A 16,846-nucleotide genomic window follows, 5' to 3' on the forward strand; every position below is an offset into this window, starting at 1 on the left:
AGTACGTTCTCATGGGGTGTCAGTATCGATTGTGTCAAATAGAGACCCGGGATTCACATCACGATTTTGGAGGATTTTGCAGGAGGCTCTGGGGTCTCAGTTATCGTTTAGTACGACATTCCATCCTCAGTCAGACGGGCAGACTGAGAGGACGATACAGATATTAGAGGACATGCTCAGAGCGTGTGTACTAGACTTTGGGGGTAGTTGGACTCAGTTCATTCCGCTGGTAGAGTTCGCATATAATAACAGTTATCAGTCTAGCATTAGCATGGCACCATTTGACGCGCTGTACGGTAGAAGATGTCATTCTCCTTTGTTTTGGGATTAAGTGGGTGAGTGGCGAGTAGTGGGGCCAGAGCTTGTGCAGCAAGCGCGTGATAAGGTTCAACTTATCAGAGATAGAATTAGTGCAGCTCAGAGCCGATAGAAAAGTCACGCTGACCATCGCCGCAGGAATTTAGAGTTAGGTGATCACGTATTTTTGAAGATAGTTCCGATGAAAGGGGTTATGCGCTTTGGGAAGAAGGGTAAACTTAGTCCTAGGTTTACCGGTCCATTTGAGATTCTAGATAAAGTGGGACCGGTAGCTTATAGGCTAGCTTTACCTCCGGTATTGTCCAGGATCCACGACGTATTCCATGTGGCTATGTTGAGGAAATACGTTCCAGATCCTTCTCATGTCATCAGTTATGATGAGTTGGAGCTTAGTGATTCACTGGGATATGAGGAAGTACCAGTACAGATTCTGGATAGGAAAGTACAAGAGTTACGTAATAAGAAAATTCCTCAGGTAAAGGTTTTGTGGAGGAATCATGCGGTAGAAGAGACTTCTTGGGAATCCGAGGAGCAAATGAGATAGAGATATCCGCATCTATTCCAAGAAAGTTGATGGGATAAAATGCAAGTAGTTAGGTAGTTTCTTTTGCAGGTACATGTAATGGTTTAATTAGTATAGTATTTTAGTTTTGGGAAAATGGTTTTCTTTTGTATATGTAATCTTCCAAGACTCGAAATGTAATCACGGTATTCCTCTGCCATAAGTGAGGGTAGGTAATAAAATGAGTAGACTCTTTCTCCTGGTTAAAAGATGGCGAGTTACGGGAACAATAAATTTCGAGAACGAAATTCTTTTTAGGGGGGAGGAATGTAGTAACCGGGAAAAATAAAATATAAAATAATAATAATAATAATAAAATAAAATAAATTAATTAAATTAACAAGTAAAATGAATAATATGATAAGGAAATATATATATATATAAGTTATTATGATATATATGTAATATATATAAGTTAAAGGTATATATATATATATATATATATATATATATATATAAAATAATACTAATAATAATAATAATAAAATAATAAAATAAAATAAATTAATTAAATTAACTAGTAAAATGAATAATATGATAAGGAAATATATATATATATATATATATATATAAATAAGTTATTATGATATATATGTAATATATATAAGTTAAAGGTATATATATATAAAGTTGTACAAGCTTCTCCAAGAAGCTTTGCTTCAATTAGTAAGTTATTATAATATTAATATATATAATTGTACAAGCCTCCCTAGGAAGCCCCATTGTTCTCTCTCTCTCTCTCTCTCCCCCTACGACTCTCTCTCTCTCTCTCTTTGATTCCGGGCCAGTTTTACGCCGGATCGACAAACCGAAGCTACCACGACGCTCCTGGTGAAGTTCTCTGCAAATCTGCCGGAGCGAATCGTTGGAGAAAGCAATTTGGAAATCATCCCTAAGTTGAGGTAAGACATTTTAAGTCAAATTTGAAGTTGTGATAGTTGAGAAAAATGTTATACGCGTTGAAATATTAAAGTTTAATACTGAGAGTTTTCGTTTCCAGGGGTGTTCATTGGGAACGTTCAGAGTCATCCCTGAGTTAAGGCTTTTTAAGCCAAATTTGACTTTGTGGCTGTTATAGAAAATGTTGTACGTACGAAAATACTGAAGTTTAATACTAGGAATTTTCGGTTTCAGGGTATTGGTCAAGAAATCTTATGGGGGTTAGACTAAATTGTTTTGGGGGCTTTCTCAGTAGTTAGGTAAGGGGATAAACTAAACTAGTTTTGTTTTGAGAAATGCATGTATATATATGTAGTATCTGGTTTCAGGAGAAATAAATGTATTTATATATATGATTTATATTTGGAAAATACTGTTTAAATGATGAAATGTTGAATACGTGGAAAATTTGTTCAGTGTGGTATGAGTATAAAAATGTTCTGAAATACTGTTTTCTGGGAATGGGGATGATATGGATTTCTATGATGGAAAACCGGCGTACGGGCCGAGATATTTTTATATATGTATATGTGATTTGCTGGCGTATAGGCCGTGCTATGTGGATATGTTTGCCGGTATACGGGCCGTGCTATGTGGATGAGATTTGCCAGCGTACGGGCTGTGCTATGTGTTTATCGGCGTACGGGCCGAGATATGATAAAATGTGAAATATCGACGTACGGGCCGATGATTTTCATGATATATGTATATGTGAAAAATGATATAAATGATTTGATAATTAATGATATGAGTTATCCATGTATCACGATTTTAGTATATGTATATGATATCAGAACCTGGTTGGCTTGGTCTAGGCTAGCACTTGCAATGTACCGTTGCTATATGTCCATGGTCTTCGTGATCATGATATTTGTGTTAACGTCGCTGTACGGAGTGGTGTGAGATTGGATGGTCGATGTGGCTGATAAGAAGTGTGCTGATCCCCCCTGGTGTACGAACCAGGTCTGGCAGACCCATCGGACCTACAGACTATTGTTTGACTTGGCAGTGGTCGGCCAACCATTGTCAGATCCCGCCTTCGGGTCACACAACCCAGTCATGTGGGGGTAATACATGACAACAACCAACTAACCTACTAGGAATGTTTTATGTTGTTATTATTATGAGATGAAATATGATTATGAAAAATGCAGTATGTTCTGCCATGTTTTGATAGTATATGTATGTTTTCCCAGATTTGATAAACAATACTGAATATGATATGTATGGTATATGTAGAACACGGTATACTCATGTTGCCACACACTAGTATTAGTTTATTTCCCTTACTGAGAGGTGTCTCACCCCTTAATCTTATAAACTTTTCAGGAGCCCTTGATAAGAGAGCGGGAAAAGCCCTGCTGATCTAGAGCAGTTGTTGCTCTTTTTGAAGGTCAAGTTTTTGGTAGGGATGGTTAGATTTTGTGGGGATTGTCCCTAGATCTGGTTTTTGGGATGTGTATACTGAGATACAGTAATTTTAGTAACTCTGGTATTGTGATGTATGATATGATGGTATGTGTATGTTTGTATGTTTTCTGCTGTTTGGGCTTCTGCTGTATGTTCTGATATATCCCTAGTACCCACGGGTCCAGGTGGACTGTGACCTGCTGAGCTGGAATGTGAGATGTGTGGTATTGATTTTATGATGATATTATTATTTAAAAATAAAAATAAAAATGAGCAGGTCGTGACAATTATAATATTATATTATTATTACATTATATTATTTAATTAATAATAATAAATAAATTAAAATAAATTTTAATTTTAATTTAATTTTTTAAATAATATTTTTTAAAATTTTTAACAATTTTTTTTTAAGATCACTACATAGGTACCAGTCGGAGCCCATGGAAGGAAGACAGATACGGCGGAGATCAGAGGTAGGTGACGGGAAACCGTGGGTATCAGGGCGAGCAGACTTTTCTCATATGCCCTAGATGTAGCAGGAGACACGTGGAAGAATGCCGTGTGGGAGAGAATGTTAGCTATCGATGTGGGAGACCTAGACACATTGCGCAGGTATGTCATGGGCCATTGATCAACGCACCAGCTCATAAACCATTATGGGGAAATAACCAGGAACCTCGAGGTGGTCAATAGAGGAATACAACCCCAGCGAGGGTCAATGCGTTGATAACGAGAAACACTGAGGCTGCGGGTGATGTTGTGATAGGTACTATTACTATTTTATCATATAAAAATGTTGTTTTATTTGAATTAGAGGTCACACACTCTTTTGTATCATTGGGGTATGTTAAGTTATGTGGGCTAGAAGCACAACTACTAGATACTGAACTATCAGTAGCCACACCGACGAGATCAGTAGTGAGGTGTAGAAGGGTGCTTAAAAATTATCCAGTAGAAATTCAGGGAAGAGTGTTACCTGTTGATCTCATAGTATTAGATATGCAGTGGCTTGATATGATTTTGGGTATGGACTGGCTAACAGATAATAACGCCAGTATTGATTGTCATTAGAAAGAGGTGATATTCAGACCTTCTGGAGAATAGGAGTTCAGATTTGTGGGATCATGCATGTGTTCTTTACCTTAGCTAGTGTCAGCCATTCAAGTGAGGAGGCTACTCTTGGATGGATGTTAGGGGTATATAGCCTGTATAAAGGAAATGCCATATAGAGAATTGAAACTTGTTGATATTCTAGTAGTTAGGGAATTTTTAGATGTTTTCTTAGAGGAGTTACTTGGTTTACCACTGGATCGTGAAATTGAGTTTGTTGTTGATTTATTTCCAGAGACAGCATTGATTTCTAAAGCACCCTACGGAATAACTATAGCAGAATTGAAAAAATTGAAAGACCAATTGCAGGAATTATTAGACAAAGAGTTTATCAGGTCTAGTGTGTCACCCTAGGGAAAGTCAGTTTTATTTGTAAAGAAGAAAGGCGGGACGATGAGGATGTGCATCGACTATAAGGAGATAAATAAAGTAACAGTTAAAAATAAGTATGCTCTTCCCCGTATTGATGACTTATTCGATTAGCTCCAAGGAACCTTGGTCTACTCTAAGATTAATCTTCGGTCAGGATACCATTAGGTAAAAATTAAAACAAAAGATGTTCCAAAGACAAGCTTCCGAACTAGGTATGACCACTACGAGTTTTGGTTATACCCTTCGGAATGACCAATGTACCAGATTTTTTTATGGACCTAATGAACAGGGTATTCCACCATTATTTGGACTCGTTTGTTATTGTTTTCATTGATAATATTCTGGTTTACTCAAAGAGTTTTAAGGATCACGCTGGTGCTACAGGTGTTGAAAGAAAATAACTTGTATGCTAAGTTCAAGAAATGTGAATTTTGGCTGAAGGAGGTTACCTTCCTTGGACATGTGATCTCTAGGGATGGTATTTTGGTAGATCTAAGCAATATAGAAGCGGTAATGAATTGGGTGAAATCGAGGAATGTTCAGGAGATTAGAAGTTTCTTGGGCTTGGCGGGATACTACCGACGGTTTGTGGAGGGTTTTTACAGGTTATTGGGTCCTCTGACACGGCTCACGAGGAAAGATTTGGAGTTCGAATGGACTAGCAAATGTGAGCAGAGCTTTCAGAAGTTAAAGCATAGACTTGTCACCGCACCAGTTTTGACTATCCCATCAGGGGATGGAGATTTTGTGATCTACAGTGACGCGTCTCTGAAAGGACTTGGGTGTGTATTAATGCAACAAGGAAAGGTTTTCACACACGCTTCTCAGCAACTCAAGAATATGAAAATAACTGTCTGACGCATGATTTAGAGTTAGCTGCAGTGGTGTACACGCTAAAGATTTGGAGGCATTATCTGTATGGTGGGAAATATGAGGTATTTACAGAACATAAAAGTTTGAAATATTTCTTCACATAGAAAGAGTTGAATATGAGGCATAAGAGATGATTGGAGTTAATTAAAGATTACAATTGTACTATCAGTTACCATCTAGGAAAAACAAATATGGTAGCTGATGCCTTGAGTCGGAAATCAGGCAGTGCCTCAATGTCAGCAGTGGTGATGCAGCATCATATCAGAATGGATTTGTAAAGGCTTGGGGTGGATCTGGTAGAGGGGGATCAGCAAACATTTATTACTAGTCTAGTACTTCAGCCAAATTTACTAGAGAAAAATTAAGATCACTTAGATGCACAACGCGGAATTAGATGCACGATGCGGAATTAGTAAAGATCAAAGATATAGTACATAGTGGACAAAGGGTTGATTTTAATATTTCTGATGATGGTGCTTTGAGGTTTTGTACCAGACCATGCGTACCTGTAGATGTTAAAATTAAAAGAACCATTTTGGAAGAAGCGCACCGATCCCTTTATACATTGCACCCTGGAAGTACTAAAATGTACAGGGATTTTTGGGAGTCCTTTTGGTGGAGCAATATAAAGAAAGAGATAGCTGAGTATGTAGAGTAGTGTTTGACATGCCAGTAGGTAAAGGCTGAGCACCAGAGACCGACAGGACAATTGCAGCCACTTCACATTCTTGAGTGGAAGTGGTAACATATTAATATAGATTTTGTTATAGGGTTACCGTCGGCATTGGATGGACAGGACACCATCTGGGTGGTCGTGGACCAATTAACGAAGACTGCACATTTCCTTCCCATCAGAGTAAACTACTTTTTGAACAGACTGGCAGAATTGTACATATAGGAGATAGTTAGGTTGCATGGCGTGTCGGTGTCCATTGTATCAGATAAAGACCCACGATTCACATCACAGTTTTGGAGGAGTTTGAAAAAGTCCATGGGTTCTCAGTTGACATTCAGCATAGCATTTCATCCTTAGACAGATGGTTAGATGGAGAGGACGATAAAGACACTGGAGGATATGCTGCGAACTTGTGTGCTGAACTTTGGGGGTAGTTGGGTACAGTTTATGCCATTAGTTGAGTTTGCTTATAATAATAGCTACCAGACCAGCATTTAGATGACACCATATGAGGCGCTATATGGTAGGAGGTGTCGATCCCTATGGTAGGACGTGTCGATCCCCATTATACTAGGATGAGATTGGGGAAAGATAGATTTTTGGGCCAGAGCTAGTACATAAAACTCATGATAAAGTCAGATTAATCAGAGACAAAATCAGAATAGCTTAGAGTTTGCAGAAAAGTTATGCAAATACTCGCTGGGGAGAATTGGAATTTGGTGTAGAAAACCATGTATTTTTTTAGAGTTGCACAGATGAAAGGGGTGATGAGGTTCGGGAGAAAGGGTAAGCTGAGCCGTAGGTACATTGGACCATTCAAGATACTTGAGAGAGTGGGTTCAGTTGCCTACCGATTAGCCTTCCACCTGTTCTATCTAAGATTCATGACGTATTCCATGTAACTATGTTGAGAAAATACGTCTCAGTTACCTCCCATGTGATTAGTTATGAGGCACTGAAGCTTGGTGACGCCTTGTCTTACGAAGAAAAGTTAGTGCAAATTTTGGATCAGAAGGAACATGAATTGTGTACAAAGAGGATTCCATTAGTAAAAGTATTATGACACAATCATGCAGTTGAGGAGGTTTCGTGGGAATTAGAGGAACAGATGCGCTAGAGATATCCACATCTGTTTAGTGGAGCTTAGAGCTGAGTTAGTAAAGTAAGAATAAATGATAGTGTATGTATTTTGACTTGTATAGTATAGGATAGGATAGTTAGTATTTTTGGTTTTATGTTATAAATGGTTTTGGGAGAATTTTATTTTTATATGTATGGTTGTAATCTCTCAGAATCCTCCCTTGTAACAATGGTATTCCTTCGCCATAAGTGAGGGTAATTAATAAAATTGTGATATTTTTCCTTAATGATGGAAAGGTGATAAATAGCAAATTTCGAGGGCAGAAATTTTTTTGAGGGGAGAATGTAGAGACCCGAAAAATTGAATTAATGAGAAAGTAAAAGAAAAGAAAGTTTTTGGTTTGGTGTAGACCAAACCGTCAACAGTTTGGTCGGAGACCAAAAAAATCGTCGACGATTTTGTATTTACTGCGGGCCGGTTACAGGTAAAACTGTAAAAAAGGCGAGTTAAAGATCCAAACCATTGACGGTTTTGTGAGAGGTGCAGAAAACTATCGATGGTTTTGTCTATAGTGCTGATTTTAAAGGCGGTTGCGAGCTTCATTTGTTTTAAACAAACAAATCTCTCTCTCTCTCTCTCTCTCTTGGAACCCTATGACACCCTATCCCTTCTCTTTATGATTTCACTCTGATTATAGTCCGAATTGACGATCAGAAACTACCACGGGATCTTAGGAGTGATCTTTAGCGGTTTAATCAGAGCAGATTTTCAATTTAGGCATTCCAGCCACCACTCCAAAGTTGAGGTAAAGATGTTAAATGTTAGTATTTAATTGATTTAATGGAGTGTTTGTGTGTGGAGATGTTTCAATGATAATAATTATAATGTTGTTGTTTGAACTAGAGAAATGTGATTTCAGGTTTTGAAGATTCGAATGCCTCAGGCGTGAATTTAGGAAGTTTGGCAAGCCTCTCAGTAATTAAGTAAGGAAAATATGTTATGCCAGTTATTTTATAAATTTTTATCAGTAAAATATAATATATATAGAGTTATGTGCTTTGAGAATATGATTTTTGGATAATTTAGAAGTATGACATTGTGGGTACGAAATTATGTATTTTCAGAAAAATTCAAAAATCTAGATTTCAGGAAAAATTCTACAGATATATATTCTTATACAGCGGAAAAATACAGATGATAGTATGTGAGTTTATTTAATTGTGTGACATGAGAAATATTAATTTAGCACATAGTTTTACACAACTTTTATACTACCATGATTATACAATTTTTATAGAATCATTTATTATACAGTTTTTACAGAACCATGATTATACAGTTTTTATAGGACCATGATTATTTAGATATTACAAAACCATGAAATACAGATATTTCATAATCATGGTATTACAAATATTATAGAATCATGATATTTTAGCTTACACAGAATCATGGTTATTTCAGTTATACAGAATCATGGTAAAATAGTAATATACAGACATAGTATTATATAGTATCAAATCCTTGATGGACCAAAACAGATTACAGAGTACGGTACCATAGCTAATACAGTATGGATAGTGCAATCACACATCTCAGATATAGTGTGGAAAGACAGTCGATTGTGCCTCAAAGGAGAGACGAAGAGCTCCTCGGCAGTCAGTACCAGGATGAGTAGGCCAATCATACTACAAAGGTTTACAGTTTGACTTAGCCTAATAGGCTAGCAAGAGTTAAGTCTAGCCCACGGGCTGCACAACCTGAATCATACGGGGTTAATTCATGATATACAATTATCCATCCAAGAAAATTTTTACAGTTACATATGTATATAGATTTACAGAAAACAGAAACTATAAATATTATAGCTAAAAGTATGATTAAATAGAAAATTCAATAACACTTGTATTTTAAGTGACATAGGTGTGAGTTATGATATGTCTTACACTAAAATGTTATTTCAGTTACAACTTGATTAATAAATGTATTATTAATGTAAACTCATTTGCCACACACTGGTAATAACATATTTCGTCTTACTGAGAAGTGTCTTACCCCAGAAATTCAACCATTTCGAGAAATCTAGACCGACGTACGGAGCGAGCTTTTGAGATAGAGGGGAATTTAGTACTACCCTAATTGCAAGGTAAGTGTTATATTGGGAGATGTAATTTGAGTAGTCCCTAGGAGTTCTTGTGGATTTTTGGGAGATGTATATGTATATTTTTGAGAAATACTAAAACTCTGGTATTATAAATGAGGTTTAAGTATTTTATGTTTTCCGTTGCATAGACGGTATGATTTATGAATAGGTATCCTTGGTACGACTTTGGGTCCGGGATGTTATAATGAAAATCATTATGGGTATCAGAGTAATAAATGTTGTTGCAAAAAAATATTAAAAAAATGTTAGTAATTCGGGGGTCGTTACATTAGAATCTCCATCTTTTCTGCAAAGAATACAAGGAGATATTTGTGGACCAATCCATCCATCTTGCAGACCATTTCTACATTTCATGGTTTTAATTGATGCTTCCACTCAATGGTCAAAAGTGTTGAACATTCTATTGCACATGTTCATACACAAAATGGTTTAGTAGAATCCTTCATAAGCGTTTACAATTTATTGCTAGACCTATGCTTATGCGATCAAAGCATCCTGCATCTACCTGGGGTCATGCTATAGTGCATGTTGCATCTTTGATTAGAATTAGACCAACTGCATATCACAAGTTAGACCAACTGCATATCACAAGTTTTCACCTTCACAACTTGTGCTTAACCACCAACCTAATATATCTCATCTTAGAATTTTTGGTTGCGTAGTATATGTTCTTATTGCAGCTGTGCAACGAAGTAAGATGGGACCATAGCATCGGCTTGGTATTTATGTTGGTTTTGATTCTCCTTCTATCATTAAATATCTAGAACCACTAACAGGTGAAATTTTTAGAGCAAGATTTCTAGTTTGTCAATTTGATGAATTAGTTTTCCCGTCATTAGGAGAAGGAAAAGGTAAAGGGTTAAAAATACAAGAAATTTGTTGGAACACACCAACTTTGTCTAATCTCAATACACGCACAAATCAATGTGAACTTGAAATTCAAAGAATAATTCATTTGCAGAATCCTACAAATAAATTGCTAGATATTTTTACAAACACCAAAAGGGTCACTCAATCATATATTCCGGTCGCAAATATTCCTACTAGATTGATTGTTCCTAAACACCCAATGGAAATAGCATCTAATGAATCTAAAATACGCCAGAAGCGTGGTAGACCAATTGATGTAAAGGATATTGTTCCTCGAAAGTGTGGTAGACCAATTGGTGCAAAAGATACTATTCCTCGAAAGAAAATGGAAAAGAATAAAAGTGACACTCCAAAAGAGGTCATTAACACTCAAGAAGAGGTTAAAAGAAAAATAGATAAACAATCTCATATTTCCACAGAAGCAACATCAGAAGTGTTTTCGGTATCAAAAAATTATGAGATCTCATTAAAATTTGGAAATATGCAGAGAAGAAATGAAGTTGTTGTTGACAATGTGTATGCATATGCGATTGCTTCAGAAATTATTAATGATAAATAGCCTGAACCTCAAACTGTAGAAGAATGTCGATATCGGAATGATTGGCCAAAATGGAAAGAAGCACTACAGGCTGAGCTAGAATCATTAGCCAAACGTAAGGTATTTGGACCAATAGTCCAAATATCTAAGAATGTCAAACCTGTTGGGTATAAATGAGTTTTTGTACATAAAAGAAATGAAATAAATGAAATTGTGAGATATAAGACGCGTCTTGTAGCACAAGATTTCTCACAAAGGTCTTATATAGATTATAATGAGACCTATTCCTCTGTTATGGATGCAGTTACTTTTAAATTTCTGATTAGTTTAACGGTTTCTAAAGGATTTGACATTCGCCTCATGGACGTAGTAACAACTTACTTGTATGACTCATTGGATAATGACATATATATATATATATATATATATATATATATATATATATATATATATATATATATATAAATCCCTGAAGGATTTAAAATGCCTGAAGCATATAATCCAGACTGAAACAATCTGGATGAATATGGTACAATCTTCTAAGTGGATATTTGTTGAATTGGATATGAAAATAATCTTATCTGTCTTTGTGTTTTTATCAAGAAGATAAATTCTGGATTTGGTATAATCGTAGTTTATGTTGATGACAAATATAGTAGGAACTCCAGAAGAGATCTCAACGACTGTTGACTATTTAATGAAAGAATTTGAACTTGGGAAGACAAAATCTTGTCTTGGTTTTCAAGTTGAACATTTAACAAGTGGAATTCTTATTTCATCAATCTATGTAGAAAAAATCTTGAAACAATTTTATATGGATAGATCTTATCTATTAAGTTTCCTGATGGTTGTTTGTCCACTTGATGTGAAAAAGGATATTTTTCATCCTCGAGAAGATGATGAAAAAATCCTTGGTCTTAAAGTACCCTATCTTAGTGTAATTGGAGCACTTTGGTATCTTACAAATTGCACTAAACCAAATATAACTTTTGCGGTAAATTTGTTGACAAGGTTTAGTTCTACACCAACTCAGAGACATTGGAATGGAATAAAACATATTCTTCGTTATCTCCACGGCACATCTGATATGAGTTTATTTTACCTAAAAGGAGTAAAGTCAGTGTTGAAAGGATATGCTAATGCTAGATATCTTTCTGATCCTCTTAAAGGCCGATCACAAACAGGTTATATTTTTATGTGTGGTGATACCGCTATCTCATGGCGATCTGTAAAGCAAATGATCACTGCTACATCTTCAAATCATTCAGAAATAATGGAAGTTCACGAAACAAGTCATGAATGTGTATGGTTAAGAACTATAATCCAACACATTAAAAGGACAAGTGAATTATCACTGGAGAATAACAAGCTAGCAATATTGTACAAGACAATGCAACATGTATTGCACAAATCAAAGGTAGATATATAAAAGGTGATAAAACTAAACATATTTCACCAAAATTCTTTTACACTCATGAACCTATGAAGAAAGGAAATGTTGACATTTGTAAAATTCGTTCAAGTGACAACTTAACAAATCTATTCACAAAAATATTGCCAACTTCAATTTTTAAAAAGAACGTACATAACATTAAAATATAACAATTTAATGACATTTCTTAATTAATTATATTTTTGAGAAGAAGTATAAATCCTATAATCTTTTTTTTTCGTTAAGATTTTGTCCCAAAAGATGCAAAGATTTTAACGAGACATATTCATAGTGAATAGATTATAATGAAGCATATTCATAATGTATAGCTATCCAAAGATAAATGTTATAAAAAATGTATATTTTATATGAATGACTAAGTTAAAAATATATTATAATTTTTAATATGCCCATATAATGATTCATGATTGACCTTTAAAATTGCTAATATAATCTTTCCGAATATATTCTATGTGACAACTTATTTCTTTTACAACCATATGGTCTTTCACCTTTAGTCTAAAGTCAAGTAAGATCCATTGAATGTGAAACTTATTTTTGCGTATATTTTTGTTCTATTTAAAGGGAAATTTATAAAAAATTTCAGCTTTATTTGGAATTATTTTTGGCAAAAAATAATAATCGGAAATTCTTCACAACAAAGAAAAATAAAGAAAGAAAAAGAGCACACAACAAATAGTGGAAGGTCCGCCTGAGCGGGAGACAAATGGGCCGCAGAACGGGCCGTGATGAGCTTGTGCTGGGCTACTGGGCCCACATCAGCCTCGGTGACCAGTGGGCCCAAATACCATTCCCTAATTCAAGGCGATTGTTGTCCCTCCCAGATCAAGATAACCATATCACCTGTTGGATGTGAACAAATTCCAAAGACCAAATCAACGCCACCACCCCCATATAAATAAATAAATAAGTTACTAATTTTTTTTCCAAACAATCATTAAGGCAAAATCTTGCACCGATATTTTTGGGATGGTCAACAATCCGACGAAGCATATTAAACGATCAAATTATAGCAAGAAAATATGAACGAATCGGAGCAGAGTTAACGCAGTCAAAGCCTATCTTATTAAGGCAGCTCATTTCAACACATAAAAACGACGCCAGAACCGCCTAAAACGACAAGATCCACCACATTCGACGCAAAACACACCCCATCCCCCAAACAAACCCTAAACACATATCAAGATCGATTAATTTCTGCATAAATCTCAAAACAGAGACGGAATCATAGACAGATTCCAGATCAATTTCAAGACAGCTGACCGCAATCAGCGACCTTCACGGGCTTCGAAGTCCGTCCGGAGCTGGATCCGACCTTCTCTATGGCCTTCACCACGTCCAACCCCTCCACGACCTGCCCGAACACCACGTGCTTCCCGTCCAGCCAAGAGGTCTTCACGGTGCAGATGAAGAACTGCGAGCCGTTGGTGTTGGGCCCGGCGTTCGCCATGGACAGCACGCCCGGACCGGTGTGCTTCTTGTTGAAGTTTTCATCGGCGAACTTCTCGCCGTAGATCGACTCGCCGCCGGTGCCGTTGCCGTTGGTAAAGTCGCCGCCCTGGCACATGAAGTCCGGAATCACCCTGTGGAAGGACGACCCCTTGAAGTGCAGGGGCTTTCCCCTCTTCCCGACGCCCTTCTCGCCAGTGCACAGTGCGCGGAAATTCTCCGCCGTGCGTGGCGTGATGTCGGCGAAAAGCTCCATCACGATCCTTCCGGCCGGGGCGCCGCCGACCTCCATATCGAAGAAAACCTTGGGGTTCGCCATTTCTAGTTTTCGAATCTTTGGTTTCGATCTCTGTTACTTCGCTTTGGAGTGACGCTAGGGTTCCGTGGGGATGGTGGGTTTATATAGTGGTGTGGCTGCTGTGAATATCTATTGAAGCTGAATCGTGGCCGTCTAATTACGTGACATGCGTCGCGATCTTAGGACAGGTGGTAGACTAACCACGGTTAGGAATTTCACCATGGTTAGGTAAGGGAAGAGAATCGTGATGCCGCGACACGTGGTATATGCCGTATATGCTTTTATCATCCCCTGCAGCGCGGTCTGCCATTGAAATAAGGAAGACGACGTCGTTGTACCGGAGTAGTTAATGGTCTGACGTCGTTTTGGGTAAGATTCAATGCAGCTGTAATTATGAGACGCATTCAATGGCATGAGCTAACCGTCCATCATTATAATATTTTCTGTCGATTTTTTTCACCGCGTTTTATGATTGGATTGGACAAATATTTTATTTTATTATATTTCTGTGTGTTTTTGGAAAGTTTTTAAATTAAAATATTTATTATTAAAAAAATCTAATTAAAATAATTTATTTATCTAAAACTTCATCATTTGGGCCCGCATATTGTAAAATATGGAACTTTTCTATTTTTAAATTTTCAAAAAAAAAATAATTTTAATATTTTAATACTTTTATAAAAATTAAAAAGATAAAAATTAACAATATTTTCTGGTTAAATTACCTTATTTTTTTATTTTTAGAATTATTTTTAATTCAAAACTTTTAAGATGCATTCATTTTTTTTTTTTTTTTTCAAGATTGAAATATTGCAACATATGCATTTGAAGAAGAAAAAAAAGGTAAGTTATTGAAGATATTGCAAAGAATATAGATATGCATTTGACTTTTTACAATAGTGTAGGGTTAGGGGTTGACCAAACTTGTATTGTAGTGATGCTATGCGTAATTTTAAATTTCAAATTGTTGCTTTTTTATTGAATTTAATTACTGAACAAATAATTTTATTTTGTTTTGGCAAAAAAAATATTTGATTTTTGAAGAATAATTGATGAATGTAATAAGATATCCGGACTTTTATTAGCTTAGAAAAGTATTAACTATTACATATATTATTTGAATACAATTCAGACTTGTCTGACTATTCATTTCTTCGAACCTAGAATTCTTATTTGGCTAGATTTTATAATTCAAATTTCAAATTTTTATTTCAGAGACTAGTTAGAATTGTAAAAATATATATAATGTTATCGAAATACATTGTGGTATTAATATAAAACTATTAACACATTTTTATTTTGTATTATACATGAATTAATTATAATATAAGTCTTTGTACTTAATATAAATTTTTTTATGATTATAAATGTTGTGAGATATGCCTGGTTGCAGATTATTTATTTACAAATTTTAAATAAATCTTCTTTATGGAAATCAGACAACCAACAAACACAAACTGAAACTTGTTTATTCGCCAAACATGATTAAGAAAAATTTCTATCCACAGTACAATCACAATAAAATATGCAACAATCACACACACACGCATGATCCAACAAGATTTATAGCAATATAAATATACAAGATCAATCACAAGAAATGACGCAAGAGATTTATGTGGTTCGACTTAAAAATTGGTCTACATTCACGGCAACAACTCACCTTCGGAGATGCTTTACTAATGGTGGAAATAAATTACAAATACACAGATCTTACCTTCATTTGGACTTACCGATTTCCTCTCCAAGAACCAGCCTAAGAACAACCCCAAGAAACCTAACCCTCTTCGCCCACGCCAAGAGCTCTCGGCCTCTCTCTTGCCTTTCACTGACTCTACCGATATCCCCCAAATCTGAGATCTGCTATCTTGTTTCTAGCCTATGTCGTGTGTGAATCAGTGCTGGGAATGACTTCTGTTCTGTGCGTCTACAAGCCCAGCCCCTCCATATCTACTCCAAATCTGCTTGTTGTCTGTGTGTGTCCCAGCGTACAAAACAAGAAACCCCACCCTTGATTTTTCCTAACTATTGTGCGTGTTGTCCTCCTAAAACTAGGACTGTAATGCTCCAACTTGGGTCTGTCAGGGAGCACTGTGTGTGATGACCCAAAAATATATATACGATTAAAGCATAATTATAATAAAATAAAAATGGTCATTAAGTTAATATCAATATAGAAGTGTTTTTCTGTAGGGTCCTTGATTCCATGTTTGATGCCTAAGAAAGACCTTGTCTTAGCGAGTGCTCAGAGACCATTGCGGCTCAATCGCTCCCTGGAGGTCGGCCTGGTCAAAATGGAATTTCATAGGATAAACAGGATAGACACTATTTGTACACGTAAATAAGTATATATACATAAAATAGTGTTTTGACAGACATAATTTGTCGAAATACATAATAAGATAATAATAATATAGGTATCATATGTGGGGCCCACAAGACTATGTGGGGTCCACATGAGTCCCGGAGCCACAAGACACTGTTTATATACGTAAATAAGTACATAAAATAATGTTTTAACTGATATAATTTGTAGAAATATATGATAAAATAATAATAATATAGGTATCCTATGCGGGGCCCACAAGACTGTGTGGGGCCCACATGAGTCCCGAAACCGTATGAAGGTTTTCACAAGTCTCAAAACTATGCAGGATGCATAAAATCGTATAAGAGTTATTGGAATTACGTACGATCCATTTGGGTCTCGAAATTGTGTGGGGCCCACAA

The 16,846-nt window shown here is 36.1% G+C and overlaps 1 protein-coding gene across 1 annotated transcript; it reads right to left on the minus strand.

Annotated features, from left to right (window-relative positions):
• Nucleotides 1–13,411: 13,411 nt before the first annotated feature.
• On the minus strand, nucleotides 13,412–14,248 carry LOC131156735 (peptidyl-prolyl cis-trans isomerase). Its single transcript, XM_058110629.1, has one exon. It carries the CDS (start codon nucleotides 14,135–14,137, stop codon nucleotides 13,619–13,621), a length of 519 nt encoding a protein of 172 aa, XP_057966612.1. The 5' UTR covers nucleotides 14,138–14,248; the 3' UTR covers nucleotides 13,412–13,618.
• Between the last annotated feature and the right edge of the window lie 2,598 nt (nucleotides 14,249–16,846).

The sequence above is a fragment of the Malania oleifera genome, chromosome 5 (assembly GCF_029873635.1).
Source record: "Malania oleifera isolate guangnan ecotype guangnan chromosome 5, ASM2987363v1, whole genome shotgun sequence".
Taxonomy (NCBI): domain Eukaryota; kingdom Viridiplantae; phylum Streptophyta; class Magnoliopsida; order Santalales; family Ximeniaceae; genus Malania; species Malania oleifera.

Coding starts and splice junctions, on each gene's coding strand:
- LOC131156735 (XM_058110629.1), bottom strand. CDS start 14,137: ATGGCGAACCCCAAGGTTTTCTTCGATATGGAGGTCGGCGGCGCCCCG.